The sequence below is a fragment of the Carcharhinus amblyrhynchos genome, chromosome 28 (genome assembly GCF_965287045.1).
Source record: "Carcharhinus amblyrhynchos chromosome 28, sCarAmb.v2.hapA, whole genome shotgun sequence".
NCBI classification, from domain to species: domain Eukaryota; kingdom Metazoa; phylum Chordata; class Chondrichthyes; order Carcharhiniformes; family Carcharhinidae; genus Carcharhinus; species Carcharhinus amblyrhynchos.
The window spans coordinates 6,188,184-6,215,805 of NC_137351.1; the positions used below are offsets into that span (position 1 = coordinate 6,188,184).

General features: G+C 44.3%; 1 protein-coding gene across 2 annotated transcripts in view; it reads right to left on the reverse strand.

Annotated features, from left to right (window-relative positions):
• rhcgb (Rh family, C glycoprotein b) overlaps positions 1 to 14,306 on the reverse strand; it is a 34,764-nt gene extending 20,458 nt beyond the window's left edge. For both annotated transcript variants that reach the window (XM_080214323.1, XM_080214322.1), the window contains exons 1-5: positions 13,968 to 14,306; positions 10,608 to 10,800; positions 7,537 to 7,687; positions 4,603 to 4,744; positions 391 to 557 (exon numbers count right to left, since the gene is read on the reverse strand). In XM_080214323.1, coding sequence (XP_080070449.1) covers positions 391 to 557; positions 4,603 to 4,744; positions 7,537 to 7,687; positions 10,608 to 10,800; positions 13,968 to 14,151 — 837 coding nt within the window. In that variant the 5' untranslated portion in view covers positions 14,152 to 14,306. The remainder of the gene's footprint in view (positions 1 to 390; positions 558 to 4,602; positions 4,745 to 7,536; positions 7,688 to 10,607; positions 10,801 to 13,967) is intronic.
• Positions 14,307 to 27,622: the final 13,316 nt, after the last annotated feature.

Consider the following 27,622-nt stretch of genomic DNA (forward strand, 5'->3'; position numbering starts at 1 on the left):
GTAATCTCAACTCACTGGAACCAGAAATGGTCATGCAGTCTCTTCCGGCATTGTACTAGATCTTGTCTGATCTGTGCCTTAGCTCCCTCTTCCTACACCAGACACCAGTGACTTGGCTCAATGATGTGCTCTAACTCAGACTTCCCACGTGTGGAATTGAGATTCATTCCATGTTGGAATCCCAAAGTTGTCGGGGCGACGAGATTGTCATTCCATCAATCTGAGCCAGAAATGAGCCCAACTCCCAGAGGTGGCAGGTGTCAAGGTCAAACTACAACCCTCAGTGAAGTGGCATGTTGCTGAATTTGAAGCCTAGTCTTGGCCTGGGGGATTAGGTGCTGTGTTAAACTCCACAATGTGCCTATCCTGCCCAGCGAGGTCATTCCTTACCATGTTGATCTTTCCCTTCTTATCAAAGACACTGGAAATAGCAATGGTGGTGAGGACGCAAGCTGCCAGTGAGCAGTAGGTGTTGATGGCGCCACGGTGTTGGCCATCCCCATGGTTTGATATCGCTGAGTTGAAGCTGGGCCAGAACATCCAGAGGTAGAGGGTGCCTGAGGAAGAGAGACGAATTCTTTCGGTAAATAAACCCTCATCAACCCTTAATACCAGCTACTCAACAAGCAATGTGAGCAACTCCCTTCTTCCCACTCAGTCACAATGCTCCATTCTTTTGAACTCAAAGCCACCTCAATTTGATACCACCCTCACTACCCACAAAGACTCAAATTACCCAACACTTCCACTGTGTTTTTGACCTTCCCACAATTACTCTCCTTTTTGCTCCATTCCATCTTCTTTATCTCTCCATCTATGGGCTTATCATGTATTAGGCATGGGGTGGCACAGTGGTTAGCACTGCTGCATCACAGCTACATACAACATGTGGTTCAGGTCTGGAATTCACTGGTTTGAAGTATAGCGAAAGTAGATTCAATCGAGACATTCGAGAGGAAATTAGCTGGTTATTCATATAGACACAATGTGCAGGGGTATGAGGAAAAGGCAGGAGAATGGGACATTGCTGAAACAATGGACCGAATGGCCTCCTGTACCGTAAAGATTCTGCAATTCTGCGAAAGATTTGCATTTATATAATACCTTGCACAACCACTAGATACAGCCCTTCAAGCTCGTCCCACCAATTCAGTGAGACAGATCATATATAATTTGTATTCTAAATCCATCCACTTGTGCTGGGGCCTGATCTTCTTACAATTCATATGAATTTATATTAATGATTTTGATGAGGAGGACGAAGGTTAAAGTTGCAGGGGCAGCACAGTGGTACAGTGGTTAGCTGCTGCCTCACAGCGCCAGGGACCTGGGTTCGATTCCCAGCTTGGGGCACTGTCTATGTGGCATTTGTACATTCTCCCTGTGGGTTTCATCCAGGTGCCCCAGTCTCCTCCCACAGTCCAAAGATTTGTGGGTTAGGTGCATTGGCCATGCTAAATTTCCCCTTAGTGTCCCGGGATGTGTAGGTTAGAGGGATTTGCAGGGTAAATTTGTGGGGTTATGGGGATAGGGCCTAAATGGGATTGTTGTTGGTGCAGAACCGATGGGCAGAATGGCCTTCTTCTGCACTGTTGGGATTCTACCATTCTATTCACAGTGCATTGGCGGTTGTGTCAAACTGTTTGACATTGCACAGGCCATTCTCATAGAGTTAGGCCTGACCAGACACCAGAGGTGAAGTGATCTGATAATCTCTGGAGGACACAAGGTTTTGCTTCACTGTGAATTCAGGCTACACACCACTGTTAAACTGTGCAAATTTAGTGTAGGTATGATTTCAGAACCACCTTGCACCAAGGCTTCCAGTGTGGGTGTAAGGGAGATGAAAAGGGGGTCCAGAAACAGACCTTAAGCTACAATTCACTCAAAGTAGCAACACAGTCTAATAAGACCATAAAAAGCCGACATAGTACTGGATGTTCATTTCTCAAATGGATGGAACTAAGAAATATAGAAGTTATTATTACGCTTATTATTTTTATTTATTTATTAATGTCACAAGTAGGCTTATATTAACACTGCAATGAAGTTATTGTGAAAATTCCCTAGTTGCCGCACTCCGGCGCCCATTCGGGTACACTGAGGGAGAATTTAGCACGGCCAATGCACCTAAGCTGCACATCTTTTAGATTTTGGGAGGAAAATGGAGCACCCGGAGGAAACCCATGCAGACGCAGACTCCACACAGGCAGTGATCCAAGCTGAGAATCGAATCTGGGTCCCTGGCTCTGTGAGGCAGCAGTGCTAACAACTCGTAGAATCCCTACAGTACAGAAGGAGGCCATTTGGCCCATTGAGTCTGTATCGACCACAATCCCACACAGACCCTAATCCACTAGGCCTCATTTATCTTGCTAGTCCCCCTGACATTAGGGTCAATTTAACACGGCCAATCAACTGTGCCACTGTGCCACCTATGTTCAACCTTATAGAACATTGGCAAGGCCACACTTGGCGTGTAGAGATCATTTTTGGTTCTGGATATAGAGGCACCGGAGAAGGTACAAAAAACCAGTTACCAGAATGATACTGAAACTGAAAGGCTGGAGCTATCATAAAACATTGAACAAGTTGCGGCTCCTTTTCCAGAAAAGCAAAACCTGTGGGGCGACCGTTGGGAGATCTCAGGGTTATGAATAGGTTTGATAGGGTAGATGGTAGAGCTGTTTGGACCAGAACTAGGAGCCATACGTATGTCTTGGTCACTGATAAATACAACATGGAATTCAGGAGTAATGTATTGATGCATGAACTCACCACTATAAGGTGAATAACACAGGTGAGTTCCAGGGAGAGCTACTTGTGGCCGAACATATGTGGCAGAGACTTCATTTTTAGATGCCGAAAAATCTTTAATCAAGCAAAACTGATTTTCGGCCACAGTTGTTTTCTGAGCATGCTGCAATTTCCTGTGGCCAAGTTGGCCTGAGACTTATCAAAACCATGTCACCTTGTTCCAAACAAAGAGCTGGAGGAATTCTTTGTCGACTTCCGGGAGCCAGTATTTCCTTATACGGTCACTGGAATGTGGGCTATGTGCAGTAAGGCATAAACACCATGGGGCCTGGTGGGGTCCTGACCCTAATTGCGCTGGCTATATCTGATTGGCCTAATTGAAGGATGCAGTTGGTTTCTGATCGATTCATTGGCCGGTTGCTAATGAACTTTTGGGGTATAAGAAATGCTAACGCAAAGAGCTTCTGTTCAGTGAAAACCTGGGGCCAATATTCACAGAAAAAGACAATGTCTGGAAGGAGAAGACTGATATCCATGCAGCAAAACCCTGGACAGGCTTCATACGCAAATGGAAATTAGCCTTAAGTTAAGTAACGGTTTATGAGTATTTAGCTCATGCTTTGCAGGTATTGACTATTTTCTACATAGCTACAAAATAAAGAAATTTGGGTTTAAACATTCATTATTAGAGGATAAAACACACAGGTTTGCACAGCATGGGTTTTCTCTGGATGCTCTGGTTCCCACAAGAAGTGCAGGTTTGATGGATTGGCCATGCTAAATTGTCCCTTAATGTCCAAAGATGTGTAGGTTAGGTGGATTGGCAGGATAAATATGGTGGGATGACAAGGATAGGGCAAAGGTAAGATGATCTGTCGGTTTTTTGATGCAGACCCGATGGGCTGAATGGCCTCCTTCTACATTGCATAAGAATGAGGAGCAGGAGTAGGCCATTTGGCCCCTCGAGCTTGCAGTCTCATTTAATAAGATCATGGCTGATCCTTTCATGGACTCAGCTCCACTTACCCAGCCACTCACCATATTCTGTGGATATGAAGGAGAAAGGAATAGAAAGACAGGTTGATGGAGTTAAATGACGAATGATGGGAGGAAGTTTAAATGGAGCAAAAATACTGCCTTGGACCAGTTGGGCTGATCTGTTTCTAGCTCTGAGTACTTTGTAAATGACCAATTAGAATACTGAACATAGCTACCCTGAGCCACAACAAGACCATGACCCAATGCGCTCATCCTTTTGTATGTCACATTAAACCATTTCATTTCATCAACTGAATTGGGGAATATGATCCTGAAATGCCAGAAGAAGTCCTTAAATCCAACATAACAGTAAAAGGATTTTCTTAATTCAGGAACTTCGAAACAGCAGTTTGGTCATGGTGTTCAATCTCCAAGTTACGTTTTTCAGCTTTTTCCAAAGGTTTAGGCACCTTCCAAATTTTGATGCTGGGCATCCAATGACGGCCACAAGAGGCTTATTGTACCCCAGAAATTAAGAAGGTGACTAACCCTTGACCTCTGGATGGCTAATAAGCAAAAGACAAATGAATGAACAAACAGAGATTACCGCAGCAACAAATTACAGACGCTTGCTTCTTCCTACAATCTTCTGTGTGATAAGAAATTTATTTCCTACTCAAATCCATTCTTTCTCTGGACCTTAAAATGCAGTGGCTCCATAATCTTTCAGTCCTCTCTTACCCCTACAATCTATGGCTTTCTAAAAACCCAACCAACCAGAAGTGCCCCATTAGACTCCTCTATTGTCCTCCTCCCGTTAGCTTTGCCGAGGCTGAAACTCTCAAGACCAAATGGAAAACCACTCACCAATCATGGAGAAGAGGTCAGAATGGTAAACAGATTCGTTCTTCTTTTGGTCCAAATTTGGCCGGTAGAGAATACGTGTGATCGTGAGTCCAAAATAAGCACCAAAAACATGGATCACCATTGAACCCCCAGCGTCTTTAGCCTTGGAAAGAAGGAGATTTGTGACACACTGTGCTGAGTGATTTTTATATAGTAATTTATGTAAAAACCCCCTTTTTCCTAAAGTTTGGATCTTACCCAGAACAAGAGCCAGCACAGAGGTACTTAATAAACAACAGGAATGGATGGGTTGGCTTATGAGGAAAGGTTGGACAGGTTAGATTTGGAGTGGCTGGAGTTTAAAAGAATAAGAGGGGACTTGATTGAAACCTTTCAGATTCTGACGGCTATTGACAGCTAGATGTGGATCGGATGTTTCCTCTTGTGGGAAAATTAGAGCTAGGGTCCCTACAGTGCAGAAGGAAGCCATTCAGCCCATCAGGGCTGCACCAACTACAATCCCACTCAGGCCCTATTCCTGTAACCCCACACACTTACCCTGCTAATCCCCTGACAGTAGGGTCAATTTAGCACGGCCAATCAACCTAACCCACACATTCTTGGACTGTAGGAGGAAACCGGGGCACCCAGAGGAAATCCATGCAGATAGAGGGAGAATGCACAAACTCCACACAGACAGTAACCCGTGGCCGGAATTGAACCTGGGTGCCTGGCTCTGTGAGGCAGCAGGGCTAACCACTGTGCCACCAATGCTGCCCACACGTAGTTAGCATTGCTTCCTCACAGCATTGGGAAGACTTTAAAAATAAGGAATTGCCCATTTAAGACAGAATGGAGGGGAAACTTTTTCTCTCAGAGGGTTGTGAGTCTTTAGAGCTTCCTTCCTCAAAAGATACTGGAAGCAGAATCTTTGAATTTTTTTTAAGAGGGAGCTAAATAGATTCCTGATAGGCAAAGCGGTGAAAGCTTATTGGGAGTAGGTGGGAATGTGGGGTTGAGGTTACAATCAGATCAGCCATGACCTTATTGAATGGTACAGCAGGCTCGAGGGGTTGAGTGGCCTATTCCTAATTTGTATTTTCATTCCAGATCTGCTTACAGGACAACTCAGAGCTGCATCAACAGGCATTTGACCAGGGTAGGGATGGGCTGCAGGGTTCTCCATTGACCTTAGTGAGACGGACACTAGGTTTTGTTTATACTCATTCGTGGGACATGGGTGTCGCTGGCTGGTCAACATTTATTGTCCGTCCCTGGTTGAGAGTCAACCATATTGCTGTGACTCTGGAGCCACACAAAGTCAAGCCATAAAGGACAGCAGACTTCCTTTCCTAAAGGACTTTGGTGAACCAGATGGGTTTTTACGATAATTGACAATGGTTTCATAGTCATCAGTAGATTCTTCATTTCAGATATTTTTTATTGAATTCAAATTCCACCATTGGCCGTGGTGGGATTCGAACATGGGTCCTCAGGACATTAGCTGAGCCTCTGGATTAATAGTCTAGCGATAATCCCACTGGACCATTGAACCACAAAGGGGAAGAAGCTGCTGATGAGGGTTTAATAGCACCAAGGGGAGGTAGGGACATCAGAGGAATGAGGTGGGAAACAGCAACCTTGATAACTGGTCAGACATGAGAGATATAAAGCTTAATTTGAGATCAGAAAGAATGGTGTAGGTTAAGACTGAGCAGTGTGTTAAGGAGTATGAGAGAGGCTGAAGTACAGACAGGTAAATGTTTGCGAGACTAAAACAAATTGAGCTGTAGGATTTGATGCTGGAATTCCAGTGAATCGAGATGCTGTGTCTGACAGCACAGCAGGAGAACAGAAAACTCAGATAGGGGGCAAGGCAGGGAAGATCGCAGAGCTAGAGCAGGGGAACAGGGCCACAGCAGGAAGGAGCTTGAAAATGTGAATAAAAAGGCCCCTCTGGATATTTCTTGCCATTTATTCCCAGATATTGGATTCAAGGAATCGGGTTTGTTTCCTTGGGGAAATGCAAAGACTTTGAAGATTATGAAAGGCTTTGTCAAAACCGACCAGGTAAATTTTTCCTTACGTTGCAGAGCTCAAGCAAGCTATAAATTAGGATTTTCAGGAGAAGGGACTTCAGGAGAAACACGTCCAACTAAAAAATAATCAGACAGGATTTTCCTCCAGGCTTCAGTCCATTCGGAACACACACTGACTGAATCCAAACCCACCGGAGCAATTTTCGTGGAGGCTGCCTCCTCTTGGACCTTGTCCATGTTCATCGACCAACTCAGGGCAGAGGGCAGTCTTCCGCTGCTGCCAGTTCTATCACAGGGTCCTCCATAGTCCCAGCGTGAGAGCTGGGCGCTCCCGAGGCTGGTAAAAGGATGTGGGGGCAAGTCAAAATGCAGGTGCCCTTGGAGGACTGAAAATGAATAAATTCCTTCGAGGGCGCAGCACACAGGCCCTCGGAACACAGGGGGAAATCCCTTCAACGGCAGAGTTCAGGCCGGGGTCCTGGGAGATGGAGACTCTCTCTCTCACCCCAAACTGCTGTAGAGAAACCACCTCCACACTTGACAAGATGGGTGGGGGGGATGGTGTGAGGGAGGATGCATCCCAAAATGCCAATGAGAATTTTTAAGAGGACCTTAAATGGATTGGCTACTAACCAGCCCCAAACAGGAAGATCTGCCCACAAAGCTGTGCTATAAATAATAAGGAGGGGTGCTGAAGTAGACAAGACAATTAGATTCCTATAAAATGAGATGGGCTTCTGGAAAGGGAAGGGCTTGAGGGTAATTGTGAGTAGCTCGGGTTCACCTACCAGAGAGATATAGGCTGGTTGCCCCTTAACAATTGTTACCCACTGCAAGATATTTCTCATGTTCTATAATCAAAACCTACAGCGAGGTTTGTGACAGGAAAAGCAAAGAGACAGGTTGGATAACTCACCCCGAGAACATTAAGGAGAATGAATTCATTCACTGCGTACAGAGTCACTTCAAACAGCGACATGATCAACAACTGGACCGGACTGACTTTTCCAAGAACTCCTCCAAATGAGATCAGCACCGATGCAGCACAGAAATCGGCATTTATCAGACTGGGGAAAGAGAAAGCAAAGGAACAAAATGTTAGGGATGAAGGCACAGGCACTACAACAACATCTGATATCCTTTGAGACAAGGTTAACTATTAACAATGCTTTGTTGAGGGCTGCAACTCAGGCCTTTCCGTCCCTGCATCCATGGACCAGCGATTACTGAAGGTATTGTGTGAGTATTTAATATGCTCCTCTCTGCCATTTTAACCTTTTTAATAAACAGGGAGCACTGTCAGTAGAGCAGGTTGAGACAAGAATTCAACAAACATGTATAGTGACATAGAAATAATTGTTAATTATGATACTATGCTTCAACCTCACCATTTACCTTTTGCTCTCTCAATCTCTCTGTCTATCATCTCACTAAGTATCCTTGCTAGCTCTTATCATCTCACTCTGGCTTTCTGTCTGCAACTTTAGCTTTTCATCTTTCGCTTTTTTTTCATCTCTCTCTCATCTGTCTATAGTTCTCTCTCTTTCAATCCATCATACCTTTCCTTCTCCGATTCTTCTTCCCTTACCTCCCTTCTTTCTCTGCCTTGTGTAGTCTCTGTTTCTCAGCCCCAGTGATGCTGGAGGCTGTAGGGTACCAAGTTCAAACTAGTCTAATCCATGTGTATGCAACAGAATTGGGCAGAGTCCATCATGTGATGAACAGTACCCGCGGCTGATATAGTCCTGTAGAATCCTTACAGTGTGAAAACAGACCATCCAGCCCATTGTGTCTACACTGACTTTCTGAAAGGGAATCCCACCCCAGCCCTTCCCTCCACCCTATCCGGGTAAGCCCACACATTTACCATGGCTAGTCCATCTAACCCACACCTCTTCAGAGTATGGGAGGAAACCGGAGCACCCGGAGGAAACCTTTGCAGACACGGGGAGAACATGCTAACTCCAAACAAGCAGTCGCCTGAGGCCAGAATCAAACTCGGGTTCCTGGCGCTGTGAGGCAGCAGTGCTAACCACTATGCCACCGTGCCACAGACGGTTGTATCTCACCTTATTTAGGATCAAGCAATTATGGAAAATCAGTGGTCAGTAACATAGACATCTGTATTCATATAGCCTGTGCTCTGAATCAAAGAGTGCCAGCAGTTCTGTCCCTAATAGATTTGTATGGCTTCTACTGCAGCCACCTTCTAACTAATAAAGAACTCATCTGGGGTCAAGAATTTGCCTGAATATATGAAGAGAATTTTCCTTAAATGCAGAGATCATGAAGAGACTGGAATACATGGACATTTAGCACCCACACAGAAATACCCTTTTATCATAACCGACCCAATGTAACTCTATTCACTCGTTGCTGCCAGTGATTGAGTCAGCTTGAGATACAGTTTTGAGGAGTGGTCCTCTCAGTGTGTCACAATCCCAAAAATTTTGTGGGTGGCCGGCAACCCTAGCTCTGTGCACACAAGAATGCCTGTGCCATCAACGGATGTTATGCTGCCCATTCCTGGTTTCCTAATTCACAATTGCAGTGCCGGATAATTTGAGGATCTTTCCCTTGAATGTGGATATGAATGGAACGCCAGTGTGAATATGTAATGACTTTAATCAGGCAATTGAGGTTGGCCTGTTGAAATATGAACTCCCTGATTAAGGGCCAAATTTATGGGCCAGTCTGGGAGCCTTTTGCTTTGTATTTAACCAGGCGTGTCGGTTCCTCTGGGACTCCGAGTGTGGACTGCTAACTGAGAGCACTCTGTATGCTTTGTCAGACTTGTAAATAAAGGGATTTTGGTGGAGGAGCTTCCGCCTCCGAGGACTTATTAATGAATATAACTACAGGGGTGAATCTGCAAACATTCAAAAGAGAATCTATGAATGGAATCTTGAGTGCTGTCTCCACCTAGAGATGAATTTTGATCCTACTTGGAGAATGAGACTAATTTCTGAATCCGAACAATCACCTTTCACACCGGTTAACACAAGGTTTGCATTGATATGTAATGGTTTAAGTTCAACACAAAATCTATTGAATTGAACATGGGCAGATGGTGCAACCATGTCGAGAGGTAGCCTCAACCTCCTCACACCAGCCTCAGTGTAACTGCAATGGGCCATCAGGAAAGTTTTGTAAAAAGCCACAGCCTAGAAATGGCAATTGCAGATTTTGGGTACAGATATTTCCTCCGACAAACCACTTGTACTTCCAGGACACCGTTGACTTGAACCAGCCAACCCAACCAGTCAAATAGCAGACAGTCAACAGATTGTCAGGTGAGGCAAATATCTCAAACGCTAATAAGTTTACATCTTTATTTAACACAAAGAAATCTAACATGCGTCCCACTGCCTTATCTCTGTAAATGTTAAATGTAACTGCAATTTGACATTGGCGAATGGAGCTCTACTTTGCCCCCTGCTGGAGGGAATAATATGACAGTCTCCAGTCTCATTGAAAACCCATGGATCACATTGAGGCATTTGTACCATTGAGAGTCACTACAGCAATCAAAAACTTCCATCCTGCAAGAGAAACCATTAGAAAGTGAAAAAGCACAAATTTATTTAAAATCCTGAATACTTCTAATTAAATCTTGGAAGAGAATTATTGCCTTCTTTGGAAGAATCATAGAATCCCCACAGCACAGAAGAAAGAAATTCAGGCCATTGAACATCCACTGACAACAATCCCATCCAGACCCTATCCCCATAACCCTACATATTTAGTCTGCTAATCCCCTGACACTAAGGGGCAATTGAGCATGACCAATCAACCTAATCTGCACATCTTTGGGCTGTGGGAGGAAATCGGAGCACCCGGAGGAAACACATGCAGACATGGGGAGAACTGTGCAAACTCCACACAAGCAGTGACCCAAGCCGAGAATCGAACCCGGGTCTCTGGCGCTATGACACAAACAAGGTTCATACTTGCCTACAAAACTGGAGGTCAGCTTTTATCACTTACCTTTCCACACCGACTTTGATTTTGCCATCACTGAAATCCAAGGAATGAAACCACCCTTGCATTAGTAGGGCCCACTGGAGGCTGAAGGATGCGATGAGGAAATTGAATCCAACACTTCCAAATCCATACCTCTTCAGGAATGTCATCAGAAATCCAAATCCCACAAAAATCATCACGTGAACATCTTGGAACACTGAAATCAAAGGAAGAAAATGATTTGAATTCCACCTGTGATCTTCGTAACGTTCACCAGCAGAAAGTGACTCATTTGTTATTTCTCACCAGGTATTGCCAGTGGCTGCAGAGTGAGGAAGGTAAAGGGAAGATATTCACATGTTCAGAATATCTTTGCATTGAAGTAATGTCCAGTAAGTTCTCACAAACAGCATGTTACAATCATGTTAGTGAACTTCTCCCCGAATAGTTTGCATGGGATGTAAGTGTCACTAGTAAGGCCAGTATTTGGCTTTATTAATTTATTTATGGGATGTGAGTGTCACTTGCTGGGCCATTATTTATTGCCTGTATCTAACTACCCTGCATTTCAGAGTCAAACACATTGATCTGGATCTGGAGTCACATGTAGGCCACATTAGCAAACCAAATGGGTTTTTGTAAGAATTGTTTCCTGGTCATCATTAGGATTTTAATTATACAGTTCAAATTTCACCATCTACCGTGGCAGGATTTGAACCTGGGTCCCTAGATCTTGCTCTGGATTACTAGTCCAGTGACAATATCACTATTGCACTGCCTATTCCTAATTGCCCTTGCACTGGCTGCCCCGCTTGGTCATTTCAGAGTCAATTACTTTACCATTGGAGAAGAGGATGGGTTTTTACAATTCTTTCATCATTAGACTTTTAATTCCAGATTTTTACTGAATTCGAATTCCACCATCTGCCTTGGTGGGATTTAAAATGCAGCCCTCAGAGCATTATCTTGGGTTCTTGGATTACTAGTTCAGTAACAATACCACTGCACCACCAACCCCTCCTCCTCCTCCTCCTCCTCACACCCCAACCCCCACCACCCCAGTACCCTAGGATAGCTCAGGATCTTTTATAGCCACTTGGAAGGACAAATAGGGCCATTTAGAATCCTACAGTGCAGAAGGAGACCATTCAGCCCATCTAGTCTGCATTGACCACAATTCCACCCAGACTCTATTCCCATAATTCTACATATTTATTTACTCTGCTAATCCCGTTGACATAGGGTCAATTTAGCATGGCCAATCAAACTAACCCGCACATTTTTAGACTTTGGAAGGAAACCGAAGCACCCAGAGGAAACCTACGCAGACATGGAGAGAATGTGCAAACTCCACACAGTGACCCGAGCTGAGAATTGAACCTGGGTCCTTGGCACTGTGAGGCAGCAGTGCTAACCACTGTGCCACCATGCCATGTATTAACAGCTCATGTAAAAGCTGACAGCTCAGGCTGCACTCTGCATTGCAACATCAGCTTAGATGTTGTGTTCATATCGTCGGGATGGGTGGGGGCTGAACTGAGCCTTCTGACTAAAGTTGAGAGTGTTATCACTGAACCACAGTTGATTCTGGAGAAAATTGGGATCAATTCCCCCAGCCCCCTGCGCTGCTCAATTAGGAAGTCTCACAACACCAGGTTAAAGTCCAACAGGTTTATTTGGTAGTAAACGCCACTAGCTTTTGGAACGCTGTTCCGTTGTCAGGTGAGCGGAGAGTTCCGATCACAAACAGGGCATATAAAGGCACACACGGTTGACAGAATACTGATTGGAATGCAAATCTTTACAGCTAATCTGCTATTCAAGTCTTAAAGGTGCAGACAATGTGAGTGGAGTCGCTCACATTGTCGGCACTTTAACACTTGAATAGCAGATTAGCTGTAAAGATTTGCATTCCAATCAGTATTCTGTCAACTGTGTGTGCCTTTATATGCCCTGTTTGTGATCGGAACTCTCTGCTCACCTAACAATGGAACAGCATTCCGAAAGCTAGTGGCGTTTACTACCAAATAAATCTGTTGGATTTAACCTGGTGTTGTGAAACTTCTTACTGTGTTTACCCAAGTCCAACGCCGGCATCTCCACATCATGACTACTCAAGTAGCACAGTGGGCTGGGAGATACCAATGGAATCTGTTTCGCGGGCTTCCCGCTGGGTGTCATGGCCTTTTCAAGCAATCAACTCAGTGCCAATTTTTGGAAATCTCGATTTTCGGGACAGAATTCTCCTGGCCAACTAGCATCTGCACCCTTGCCGGGAATGGTTCACTGCAGCAGGATTTACTCCTGTTCCCCACTAATGGGCAACAAGCAGCCTGGCACTGCAGGAGGGAAGAGGGGCCATTCAGACCCCCCCAGGAAGACAGGGGTTAGGATCAGCCTGGCATCCTGACACTGCCCAAGGGACAAACTGACACTGCCCAAGGGGTAGCTTGGCACTGCCCACTGGGCATCGGGCAGTGCCAAAAGGGTGGGGTCTATTATGGGTGGGGCTGGATTGGGATGGGACCTATTGTCTTATGCAGTTTTTATTGACATTTCCAGATCCCTCAGAACAAAGATTGCCCAATTCTACCTCCAGCCATCTCTGCAAGTTTGCAGTTAAGCCCCTCATCCAAGCTTTTTATCACCGCCCCCCCCCCAGATCCTTCTGTTTTCAATTTCCTCGTAGCCCAACTCCCAACTTTCACCCTTCACAGATTACAATTACACTTTAGCTGCCCGTAAACCAGCCCGAACTAAGTGCAACTCATTCAGTAATCTCCCTGTTTCCCAAATTCAAATTAGCATATTTGTATTCAAATCCCTACAATGTGCCTGTACCAACATGCAGCGTCAGAGAGAGAAAATGAGCAATTTAACCAAAGAATCCATTCATTAAGCAATACTTAAGAGCTAATATTTACAATTTACAAATTTTTTTACAAAACAACTAACATTTACAATCGACAAAGTTAAAAAGCCAACATTTACAGTATACAAAATTTAGAAAAACATCCAAGATTTACAATCTATAAAATAAAAAATAGCTAATATAAGACAATCTATAAAAATAGCTAATACTTACAAAGTAGAAAATAAAAATAACCAACATTTACGAAACAATCTACAAGAAATAACTAACATTTACATGTACAAAATAGGAAATAGAGCTGACGTTTCCAGTCCAGATGACCCTTTGTCAAAGTTCGCAGAATGCAAACATATACTGAGCAGGAGGATTTAGAATCATAGAAACCTACAGTGCAGAAAGAGGCCCTTCGGCCCATCGAGTCTGCACTGGACACAATCCCACCCAGGCCACACTGGTGGGGATTGAGAAAGCGGCAGTGGGGAGGTTTTGGGGGGTGGGTGGACTGTACTTACTGGGATACCTGAAGTAGAAATCGTTCTCTATATCGCTGCTGATGTTGTGGGACATTTTGGTTACTATCCAGTGGGCGTCCGATTCTTCATCGTAGCGGATAAAAACTCCAAAGAGAATTATCATTGCCAGCTGCCAGATGAAGCAGATGAGAGGCAACTTCCAACGCATCGAAGTGTTCTTCATTCTTCAGCCCGGCGCGGGGGTGTTGGGGGTGTAAGAGAAAACGGCAGTTCACCTCAACGAAATACACTTTGCGTTAACCTCAGGGGGTGCGGGACAGGAGCTGGACTCTCTCTCTCTCTCTCAAGGAGGTGTAGGTGAGTGGGAAGTGACTCCCCATTCCTGCAGTCCAGCTATTTATGGAAAGGTTGCACCCAGGATGAAAAGGCGGAGACTGGTAGCTAAATGCCTCAAGCAGATTAGAATCCAACCAGGTTTAGTTGAAGGCGTCTCATCGGAATCAGAAAAAAAAAGACTTTGATTTATTAATAACAACAATTTGCAACTGAAATTGCGTATCTGACAATAAAGTGACAATTGAGAAGTCACCAGTTGGCAAAAGCAGGTCTGTGATTAGGGATTTTCACAGTAACTTCATTGCCGTGTAAGCTTTACTTGTGACTAATAAATAAACTTTAAAATGTTGGAAAATTTCAGCACGTCTACGAATAAACTTTAAATAAACTTTAAAAGTGATGCAAAGAGGGTGAAACGTGGCTGGATTCTTGTAATGAAAAAAAAATGTACTTAGGAAGCGCCCAGTTTTCACGAGAAATTAAACATTTCTGAGTTATAATCACGGCTGTCACATAGGAACCGCGGCAACAAATGAGAGCAGCAAGTTCCCACCAAAAAGGAAAACTTTTATTTCTTGTTTTAGTGATGATGTTTGGGCGATATGTGTTGGCTGGGGTGGAGAGGGGGGAGAGAAACTTCCAACTGTTGGACGAAATTTGTCCCAGCACTTTTTATAATCACTTCCAGAGGGAAGAGTGTGAGAGGAGTTTGAATGTGTCAGAGCTTATGATAGATTCGATTTTACAGGGGCTGTGGTTTAACATCAAGATATATTCATAGAATCCTACAGTGCACAAAGAGACCATTCAGCCTATCAAGTCTGCACAGACTACAATCCCACCCAGGTCCTATCCCCATAACCCCATGCATTTAAAGTTTATTTATTAGTCACAAATAAGGATTACAGTAACACTGCAATGAAGTAACTGTGAAATTCCCCTAGTTGCCACAGTCCGGCGCCTCCGGTCAATGCGTCTAGCCAGCACATCTTTCAGAATATGGGAGGGAACTGGAGAACCCAGAGGAAACTCACGTAGACATGGGGAGAACGTGCAAACTCCACACAGACAGTGACCCAAATCGAGCCCGGGTCCCTGACACTGGAAGCAGTAGTGCTAACTACTGTGCTACCGAGCCATTACTCTAGCTAGTCCCCCTGACACTAAGGGGCAATTTAGCATGGTCAATCCACTTAACCTGCATATCTTTGGACTGTGGGAGGAAACCAGAGCACCCGGAGGAAACCTACGCAGATACGAGGAGAATGTACAAATTCCTCACAGACTGTGATCCAAGCTGGGAATTGAACCCGGGTCCCTGGTGCTGCGAGGCAGCAGTGTAACCACTGAGCCACTATGCCGCCCACAACTCAAAACAGCAACTCAAGTGTAACACCTTATCCTCCCTACGCTGCACCTGGATTGCCAGCCTGGATTTCTTTACTAAAATGACCGGATTTATATGCACAAACTCTTGACTCGGAACTAAAAAGTGCTACCCACTGTACCATGGCATGAAATGTTAACTTGGTCATGCTTATTAACATGAGCCGTGGCTCAGTGGGCATCGCTTGCTTCAGAAGTTGAGGCATCATGTCCCAACCCTAGAGTGGATTAGAGCATACAAGTCAAATCTGATACCCAGCCCCAGTTCAATACAGTAAAGATTGCCAACTGTGATCAAATGTATTTCTGGAGGTTTCATTCATACAACTTGTCCGCACCCCTAGTCATTAGTTGGCCAAAACATTCACCCTACACCAATTGGAAAGCAAAATCTCTCATTACCCAATATTATGATGCTTGACTGTTAACCACACAGCATAGCCATACATCATACTTGTGCAGCACACTGGTTAGCACTGCTGCCTCACAGCACTAGTGACCTGGGTTCCATTCCCAGTTTAGGTCACTATCTGCGTGGAATTTGTATGTTCTCCCCATGTCTGCGTGGGTTTGCTCCGGTTTCCTCCCGCTTCTGAAAGATGTGCTGGTTAGGTGCATTGATCCGAGCAGGGGCTGGAGTGTGGCAACTTGGGGAATTTCACAATTACTTCATTGTAATGTTAATGTAAGCCTTAATTGTGACTAATAAATAAACTTTAAACTTTACCCCCCCACCACCAATTTTCAATAGTTTTTTAATCTGTTAAGAGAAATGTTTTCAGAAAATTACAAAAATGTCTTTTTAATGTCCTGTTGATCTTCAATTCTTAGAGACTTCAGTTCAATCCTGGAAAGTTGGCAACCCAAAGGGTGCTGCCTTATGGATAAGGGCCTGTCAGCCCCCTCAACCACAGGATGGCACAGTGGTTATCACTGCTGCCTCACAGTTCCAAGGACCTGGTTCAGTTCCAGCCTTGGGTCACTGTCTGTGTGGAATTTGCATGTTCTTCCCGTGTCTGTGTGGATTTCCTCTGGGTGCTTTGGTTTCCTCCCACAGTCCACAGATGTGCATGGATTGTCCATGCTAAATTGCCCCTTTGTGTCCCAAGTTGTGTAGATAAGGTGAATTAGGGGTTAAAAGATGATCAAATTAAAAGATGAGTGTGGGCTTGGGTAAGATGCTGAGTCGGTGCAGAGTTGATGGGCTGAATGGTTTTCTCCTGCACTGTAGGGAATTCTATGATTACATGAAATTGATCTAAAAGATCGCATGACAGTGCTTGAAAAAGGAAGCTGATTTCTCCCTGGAGTCTTTGCTATAATTACCCTTCAACCAACATCACAAACAATCTTTTTTTTATTTTTATACATTCACGGGACATAGGCGTCGCTGGTGGGTCAGCATTGATTGCCTATCCCGAGGTGCCTTTGGAGGGCAGTTGAGATTCAACCACATTGCTGTGGCTCTGGGGTCACGTGTAGTTTATTTATTTATTAGTCATGACTAAGACTTACATTACCGCTGCAGTGAAGTTACTGTGAAATTCCCCTAGTCACCAGACTCCAGTGCCTGTTCAGGTCAATGCATCTAACCAGCACGTCTTTCAGATGGAGGAAACTGGAGCATCCGGAGGAAACCCATGCAGACACAGGGAGAACGTGCATAATCCACACAGACAGTGACCGAAGCCAGGAATCAAACCCAGTTCCCTGGCGCTGTGAGGCTGTAGTGTTAACCACAGTCCCACCATGCTGCTTCTGTAAGCAGGGTAAGGATGGGAGATTTCCTTCTGTAAAGGACATTAGGTAGGTTTTTCCAACAATTGGCAATGGTTTTATGGCCATCTTAATTCCAGATATTTTTAATTGAGTTCAAATTCCACCATCTGCCGTGGTGGGATTCGAACCTGTGACTCCAGAATATTAGCTGAGTTTCTGAATTAATCGTACTGCTCTGCCATTGCCTCTCTCTTGTAATTACCTTTAATGCATTAAGCATATTATCTGGGCATTATCACATTGCTGCACGCAAATTGGCTGATAAGTTTCTCACGTCAGTGGTTCCCAATCTTTCTTATGTCATGGCACATTCCTATAGTGTAAAAAAATCTTTGAGGCACATCTCCTGTTTTCTCTGTCTTCTACTTCTTCTTCAGGCTCTTCAAGATAAAAACAAACTAATTAAAGCAAAACTGGAGTCTCTGGATCCCTGTGTTTTCATTTCATTTCATTTTTAACTGTTCTTTACTTTTATATCTTTATCATTTTTCTTTATTTTTCTTCTCCCTCATTCTTTCCCCCTATTTTATCACTCCTTTCTTACCTTTTCTCCCCATTTGCTTCCCTTTTCCATTTTTTTCTCAATTTTACCTCTCTCCCACCCGTCTCCCACCCCCCTCCCCCACATCTTTATCTGTCACAGCTTACCCCCTGATTTCAGCTTCTCTGCTGTTTGGCCATTCACAACTTTTATTCTGTCTATGGACTGCCATTAGCAGCCTTTCCTCTGGTTTCTGTGGCAATGACTTTCATTCCTTCACCCTGCAGTATAAATATTTCTCACTTCCTGTGCCTTCTCGCTTTGACAAAGGACATCTGGATTCGAAACATCAGCTTTTCTTCTCTCCTTACAGATGCTGCCAGACCTGCCTGCTGAGATTTTCCAGCATTTTCTCTTTGAGTTAAAGAATACCTAAACCATGAGTGTGCGGCTGTTACCCAGCTATCACATGTGCAGGAGGCCCAGGATTTGTTCAGCACAGAGCTGAAGATGGAAGTTGATCTTAGCTTAATTACATGAATTGTGAATCATTTTGACTATTTTTTTACAGCACACCTTGGGAAAGTTTGCCATTGCCTAATAAACACTTCTGTCACCCTATGGTTGTGCAAGGTCTCACATAATTACATGTTGTTTCCCTGTTATTCTTGCCCCCGGTGCTGCCCAACCTGAATGTGTTGGATCTTTACCAGTTTTGTATCAGAGCAAACAATATCTGCACAACTCCACCAAATCACCTGTAATTCTTGATCTTCCATGTTCTATTTTGCAGAATGTTTCAATTTCCACATTTTCATCAAAGAGTCCCATGATGTCGAAAAGCCCTGCCATTTTGTTACTGATGGAAGTTCTCCGTGTGCACACTTTGCAACACATTTCCAATGGCTACCTTGATTTGTTCTTTGGAAAAAAGTGACAACTCGAGCTTCAGCCTATTCTTAAACACACCTAGCCCTCTAATTGCTCTGCTGAGGATTGTTACTCACATCCACCTTACTCATTATGGCCTCAGCACATGCAAAGAACTTCCAATCAACGTCTTCTTTTTCTGACTTTTCCAAGAGACTTGCTTCTCTTAGGTAGCTAGCAAAGTCCTCGTCGCCAGTTTTTATGTTGTATTTTGGAGAATTGACACTGGGAAGCACTGGAAGTTCAAAATAATTGTGCTTTAATAAAGTAAAGATTATTTATTAGTCACAAGTAAGGCTAACATTAACACTGCAATGGAGTTACTATAAAATTCCGCTAGTCACCAAATTCCAGCACCTGTTTGGGTCAATGCACCTAACCAGCACGTCTTTCAGAATGTGGGAGGAAAAGATAGCACCCGGAGGAAACCCATGCAGAACAGGGAGAACATGGAGACGCCACACGGACAGTGATCCAGGCCACGAATCGAACTCGGGTCCCTGGCGCTGTGAAGCAGTGGTGCTAACCACTGTGCTACCGTGCCACCCAGGGTGATATTTAGAGGGCGATGGTTGCTTCTTCACTCTGACAGTTCCCCGTTCTAGTGATCTGTGATGCCAATTCTGGTGAATGCATGACTGTATTAATACACAGTACATGGTACAACTATCGAGAATCAATATTAATAAATAACAACATTTTAATAGGTTGTCTTTAGTGGCCCTGAAAAGAATCTCATCATCTCAGTGGTCAGAGTGGGCATCCTTCATGATTCATTTAAACATGTTTCCTATTCTTAAAGTCAACTTAACGAGTCTATAGTTAGCAAGTGCAATTAATCACTTTTTATTTGAAGTGACAATAGCTGTGTAAACAGCAAACGTTACGGTGCCAGTTTTATTCAATGTTGGATTGTGCTTGTTACTCTTCGAACATGGAACATGCTGAGGTGCATTCACTTTTGCAGAACCCGTGACCTTTTCACCCGCCTCCCATTATAGAATGTTCGAGACGAGCACTAGACATTCAAACTGGTTTACCGTTGACTGTGGTCCCAAGATACTGGGTGAGATAAAAGCAACTATGATAAAAATCACGTTCAAGGTCTATGTTCTTTTTAAATTTTGGAACATTTTGATTTGGAGATATGTCTTATTCAGCCAATGGGAGTCAGACTATTTTTCAGATGCTATGTCAGAAATTTATGGCATTTAATCTAAATCGTAATACCTTCCAACAAGAGATTATATTTTCCATTTTATTCTTGCAATTTATTTTAATATATTAAGCAGTGTATAAATACATTAAATAGTGAGGCCTCTTTCAGTACTGTAGGGATTCTGTGATTTTAAGACATGTTATTTAGAACCACCATGCAATATACAACACCATGTTAGGCATCAGGATAATCTCCTGTGATTCTTGCGATTTGACTGGGTAGATAGGTTGAACATCACTATATATATTGTGAGGAATGCTGCCCTTTTATAGGGCTTTAGAAGGCCATTGTCATCCTGTGGACATAAAAACAGAGAAACTCTACAGTCAGAAGAAGGCCATTCGGCTCTTCGAGTCTGCACCAACAACAATCCCACCCAGGCCCTATCCCCAAAACCCCATGTACTTACCCTGCTAATCCCTCTAACATACACATCCCGGGACAATAAGGGGCAATTTAGCATGGCCAATCAACTTAATCTGCACATCTTAGGACTGTGGGAGGAAACCAGGGCACCCGGAGGAAGCCCATGCAGACACGGGGAGAACATGCAAACTCCACACAGATGGTGACCCAAGCTGGGAATCGAACTGAGGTCCCTGGAGCTGTGAAGTAACAGTGCTAAACACTGTGTCACCGTGCCCTCTCTCAGTATAAGTTGGAATAATCTTACCTTCTGGGAAGTTGACTCGTTGTGTGCATTGGATTTTCTGGTTTGTGTAGGCTTCAGGGAAGAAGATCCCTGAAGATCAAGGCTAAAGTATTATGACCTTGAAGGCTATCATATCTGAATTGGATTTTTTTTGTCACGCACCATTGCAACACACGCTGTGCAGTAATCAAAGCTTGATATCGGATTGATTTTTAATTTCTTTGCCCATGGGGCACTACTGAAAATTTGTATTTGTTTTTGATACAATCTATGTTTCAGTGTTGTTAATCATTCCCAGGATTTTACACTTTATTTCTGCAAGAGTAAAAGTCATTTTTTATTCTATCTACTTATGCAATGATTTGAACTGATTATTCATGTTATGAGCAAATGCTTTCAATTCTTCTGAAGGGGATGTAGTTTAATTGAAATCATTGTTTTATTGTGTAGTAATATGTAATGTACGGAGCAACAGGTATGATCAGAGTCACTTAATTAGCCCTGTCAGGATTCACATAATGTTTGTCCAGGTCTGAGGGCTTAATCTTTGTGCAACCTTAGTTTCTAATATTGTGGCAACACTTTTCTTTCTGTGTACCTTTTGGTGTCTGAATTTTGCCTCTCTACCGCAAAACATTTATCGTTTTGTTAATCACTTTCTCACAAACTGACAGAAATCAAAGGGCTTTCAAACACAAATGGCACAGTGGCACAATGGTCAGCACTGCTGCCTCATAGTGCCCGGGATCCGTGTTCAATTCCAGCCTCAGGTGACTGTGTGGAGTTTGCACATTCTCCTTGTTTCTGTGTGGGTTTCCCCCCACAGTCCAAAGATGTGCATGTTAGGTGGATTGGCCATGGGAAATTGTCTCTTGGTGCCCCAAGATGTTTAGGATAGGGGAATTAGCCATGGTAAGTGTATGGAGTTATGGTATGGGTTGGGATGGGTGGTTGGCCCTGGGTTGGATGCTCTTTCTGAGAGTCACTGCAGACTCGATGGGCCAAATGGCCTCCTTCTGTAAGGAATCTATGAGGGATATCTTTCTGAATGCACAGACGAGTAAATTAATGAATTATTGTTTGATCATATCTCCACTTAATACATAAACCTTTGATACTTTTTCTCAAGAAGGGCTGTTTTCCTTTTGTGCATTTGTGCTATTTAACTGAAGTCCATCAAACTGAGAATTAGGGAAGTTGTAAATTATATTTGCAGTTGCACAAATTCAAAATTACCCTCAAATTGTGAGAATATGAATTGCTTTTAAACCCTAGTATTTAAATTATCCCTCCTCCCCAAGGAATTTGTGTAGAAAGAAAGTTCAGAAACATAACCAGCATTGAGTGAGTGACAACATCACAACTATTGCCCCAGTGAAGATCGGCTAACCTCAGCAATGATCAGCAATTGAGTCTCACACGTGCTCCTCCTGTAGCTTTGTGCTGCACTGTCTCTCCCTACTTTGTCACCACGAAATCCATAGGAAAATTTAACAAGTTCTCACTACATCACCCTTTCAAAGCAAATTAAAATAGAAGTAAATTGCGTCAAGACCATTAATCTAATCAAGCTGAACAGGCATCTTATTTCATAGAATTGCTGCATCTTTGAACTACAGTATTGAAACAAATCTGACCGATTGGATTACCATAGAGAGTTAGTATGGATTTGATGGGCCAAATGGCCTCCTTCTGTTTGATGTTGACTCTACAACAACAACACCTTGCACTTACATATTGCCTTTAATGTAGTAAAACATTCCAAGGCACTTCACAGGGCAGTTACATGAGGGGATATTAGGACAAATGACCAAACAATTGATCAAAACAGCTGAATTAAAGGGACTGTCCTGATGGAGGAAAGACAGGGAATGGGATGACGGGAATGTGGAAGGAGTAAAAACATTTGAAAAGTGAATTCTAGAACCTAGAGACTCAGTACATGAAGGCACAGCCAACAATGATGGACCGATCAAAATCGGGGAAGCACAAGATTTGATTTGATTTGTTTTAATTTGATTTATTGTTGTCACATGTATTAGTATACAGTGAAAAGTATTATTTCTTGCATGCTATACAGACAAAGCATACTGTTCATAGAGAAGGAAATGAGAGCGCAGAATGTAGTGTTACAGTCATAGCTAGGAGCTAGGGTGTAGAGAAAGATCAGCTTAATGCAGGAGAAGTTCATTCATAAGTCTGATGACAGCAGGGAAGAAGCTGTTCTTGAGTCGGTTCATATGTGACCTCAGACTTTTGTATCTTTTTCCTGATGGAAGAAGATGGAAGAAAGAATGTCTGGGTGCAAGGTATCCTTAATTATGTTGGCTGTTTTGTCAAGGCAATGGAAGTGTAGGCAGAGTCAGTGGAAGGGAGGCTGGTTTGCGTGATAGATTGGGCAACATTCATGACCTTTTGTCGTTACTAGAGTCTAGAACTGGAGTAAAACAGAATCTCCTAGGTCTGGAAAAGACATTTGCGTGATTTTCCGCTTCCCATTTGGCATGTTTAGTGGCCTCAAAGGTGGCTTTCCGTTGGGTGGGTTGTGATCTTCTGGTGCCGTTACTGTCAATGGACTTCCCAGTTGTTCGTACATTCAGCACCAAGGGAACGCGTGGCAGGGACTGAGGCGGGGGTGGGATTGGGCGGGGGGTGGGGGCGGTGGGTGCGGGTGGCGGTGGGTGCGGGTGGCGGTTGCCGTCGATGTGACCAGAAGATTCCACTGGCATGAACGATCAGAAAATTCTGCCAATTACCTGAATTTATAATTTCACTTTGAGAGTAGACGCTTTAATCAGATCTCACAGTTCTAGAATTTTCTGTTTCTATGTCAGATTTGCAGTTTCTTCCTCTTTGATGCCAGTAGAAAATGTATTTACAATGTTTAAAATTATATCAGTGGAGTTTGAACAATTTCCTTTGGTGGAAGAGTCAAGAATGAGGAGACAGAGGGCCCGATTCTTTGGCTCCATTAGCCATGAGCGCAAACCCCAACATGGCCACAAAATCTCGCAAGAGGTCAAATTCACACCCAGTAAAGGTGAGAACCTGATTTGAATGAATTCGAATATATTTTAATATCATAAGTGGCACGGTGGCACATTGGTTAGCACTGCTGCCTCACAGTGCCAGGGACCTGGGTTCAATTCTAGCTTCGCGTGACTGAGTTGGCACATTCTCCCCGAGTCTGCGTGGGTTTCCTTCAGGTGTTCTGGTTTCTTCCCATGGTCCAAAGATGTGCAGGTTAGGTGGATTGACCATGCTAAATTGCCCCTTATTGCCAGGACACAATCAAGGTAAAATACATAGGGTTAAGGGTGGGGCCTGGGTGGTTTCTTGCTGGTGCAGTCTCGATGGGCCAAATGGTCTCCTGCACTGTGATCTATTAGCGAGCTTAAAGTCAAATTTTCAGAGCTTATTGAATCTTCCCACCCAACATCAGGAAGCGAATGACCACTGAGTTTTAAAAACAGGAACCAGGTGCCACGACCTCTGAGACGGAGGAAGGAAGTGAGTACCCTTCTCAACATTTGTGCCATGTGATTGTTCTAGGGCTTAGTAGGTGACCTCTGTGGCATTTTGTGGGTCACAGATGCTCTCTATACCAGGGCCTTTGACTACAGTATTCTCAACCTGGACGAGGCCCATCAGGATGAGAAGGCTGTGGATTTGTCTCCATTGCGGGTCTGCCACAGGTACAGAAGGCCCCGGATGGAGTCATGAGGTTCTAAGTGCCCCATGACACCAGGGAGTCCTGTCTATCACAGAAAGGTTTTCTACTTCCCTAATGTGCAGCTTGCGTGTGTTTACTACACGTGTGCATGTTTTGTAGGAAGCACGAATAATAGAATCATAGAATCTCTACTGTGCAGAAGGAGGCCATTTGGCCCATTGAGTCTTCACAGACCACAATCCCACCCGGGCCCTATTTCCGTAACCCCCACATATTTACTCTGCTAATCAACCTGACACTAGGATCAATTTAGCATGGCCCATCAACCTAACCCGCACATTTTTTGGATGATGTTTTTGTCCTTGGGCAGTCTCAAATCCCTGGGATTTTTGAGGATCAGGAATGACCTCATTTCTAATGCCCACTGAGGTCTTGGCTGATGGTACCTGTGGGGAGGCCTGAGGCTGAAGCAGAGTCCAGTTACAATGAGGTTCACAGTACTACCTGGTCTGTGATAGAGCAATGCACCAGGCTGCTGAAGATGTGCTTCTGCCGCCGCCTTGATGTATCTGGTGGGGCCCTTCAATAGAGTCCCCACAGGGCCCTCCGCATCACTGTTGTCTGCTGTGCCTCCATAACTTGGCATAACAGTGGGATGGCATCCTCGATGAATAAGACCAGAACGTTTCCTCCAATGAGGAGGGAGTGAAGAGAGAGGTTGAAGCAGAGCAGGGGGATGGAGACCAGGTGGGTGCAAGGATCTGCATGGACAGGAGGACTAGGAATGCCCTCACTGCTTCCTGCTTTGCACACTAGGGCCATCATGTTGTCCAGCAGCTCTACAAATCCATTCCAGACCTTTGTGACCCCCTCCGTGTCCAGGGGAGAGTGCCCACTATAGAAAATCTCATCAGGGTAAGTTTCCATGAGTGGTGCTGGGCCTGGGTTGTCCTTGTGCATGCTGAGCCTGTCAATGCAGGAGGATGTTAACCACTCACGGTGAGGAAAGCTCTGATACTCCTCAGCTTTTGCTTATGTCTGACTCCTGTCTGTCTGCTGCTAGCATGCTGACTTTCCAGCTCATGAGCGAGAGAGGGTTGGGGCTGCATCCCTTAGTCCCAAAGCTCCAGAGGGCGAAATGGGTCCAGGTCTAGAGTTTACTGATTAATGGCAGAGATCTTCCAGGATGTATGTTACTCTTGGATTGAGCAGGTCTTACCATTCACCTGACATTGAGGGCCTGCTGGAAAAGCTATGTCCATAGAATCTCTACCATGCAAGAGGACCATAGTGTTGAAGCCCTCTCTGTCTGCACCATGGTTACAATGCCCTCAGCCATGGTGCTCAGGGACTGATCCCTGAGTTGGAGTTTGCTAGTCATGGCTCTGATGTCTTGCCCCAAGCTTCCCACTGTGCTTACCACCTTGCAGTGTTGACTTGGTGCCATGCATTACCGTAACATCTACTGCAAAGGCTCCAGGACTCCTCCATTCAGCATTGCAGTCGTCGTATCATAGAATCAGACAGTGCAGAAGAGGCCCTTCGGCCCATTGAATCCACACCGACAGATTAGAAACGCCTGAACTCCCACCTAATCCCATCTACATTTGGCCCATGGCCCATAGTTGCAGGAATGTCGCTGACAACTCCTCCGGTATTCCTGGCCCTTGCTTTGCATCTCTGGTAATGGAGGGGCAAATATGTCCAGAGATGTGGCACCTGGTTGGGTCCCAGATGTGTCCTGGGCTCCAGCAGATTTCCGACTGCCCTGTCCCTGGGCAGGGATGCTGGAAGGCCGCATGCTAGGAATATGCGAGGTGGCAGCCAGTGACATACCAGGGTCATGGTGGAAGGGTCAAATGCCAAGGAGAGATGGGGTATGCACCCTTGCAGGTTGTAGAACGTAATTCATTTTTCTCTGGCATTGAACCCCCATCCTCTTTATGTGGCTGCCACCACTTCCAAGGCAGCATTCGTCACCTTGCTAAGGGGACTCCTTCCAACCCAAGGGTAGATTGTTATCCGCCTCTCCCCCACCACATCCAATATCCTAGTGAGGGCCCCCTCTGAAGATCTGGGAGCTGGTCTAACTTCCATCCATCTGACACGAATGAAAGGGAGTGCTGTGGAGCCATTTAAATGGAGCGCCCTTTGATTTAAGTGCTCAGATGATTCCCAGGACGGAGAAATCAGACGCTTTGCGCCTCAGGCACGATGTTTTACACAAGGAACTAAACAGTTTTTCAAAGTGTCTCAAGAATGTGTTCCAGATCGCACCACCAGCGTCAGTGGGAATTGCGCCAATCTTCACTCCAGGAATGACACTTTGTTAGAAAATTCCATCCAGAGTCTTAAAAATAGCACCATTTAGGAGGGAAATTAGAGAAAGACTTTTTCCACACAAAGTGGACATATCTAAAATTTTGCCCGAGGGCTGTGGATGTTGGGATAATTGGAACCTTCTTCCCTGAGTTTAATAGATTTCTGTTCGGGAAAAGTATTAAGTGACATCGGTCCGGAAATAGAGTTGGGATGCAGATGCATAATGATCGAATTGAATGGTAGACAAAACTTGAGGATCGTTTACTCCTGTTCCTATGTTCCTGTGGCTGTTTAACTTTGAGGAAGTACTTGGAAAATATCGTTCCACTGTCATGGGAACTGAAGTTTAGCCAAGTCATTGTTTAGATAACAAAGAATTCACAGTATTATCATGCAAAGTTGCCACGCCAGTTTTTGCCTGGCAAAAGGTAAATGATGGCCTAAAGTCAAACACAGAAAAGCCTACTGAAATATTTATACTCTCCCATTGTGCTTTTGTTTTGGCCTGAACACTACAGCCCATAAGTTCATGCTTCAGATCTTGCTGCTCCCCTAGCTGAGCTGTTTGAGTATACCTACAAAGCACTGGTGTCTATCCAGCATTGTGGAAAATTGCCCAAATATGTCATGTACATAAGAAACAGGAAAAACCAACTAATTACCACCCTATCAGCCTACTCTCAAGCACCAGTGAAATGAATGGGCTCATTAACAATGCTATGAAGAGGCACTTGATTAGCAATAACCTGCTCACTGATGCTCAGTTTAGGTTCCACAGAGTCACTCAGCTCCTGGCCTCATTCAAACACAAAAGAGCTGAATTTCAGAGGGAAGATGAAGGTGGCTCCCCTTAACATCGAGGCAGCATTTGACTGAGTCTGGCATCAAGGAGCCTGAGCAAAGCTGGAGTCAATGA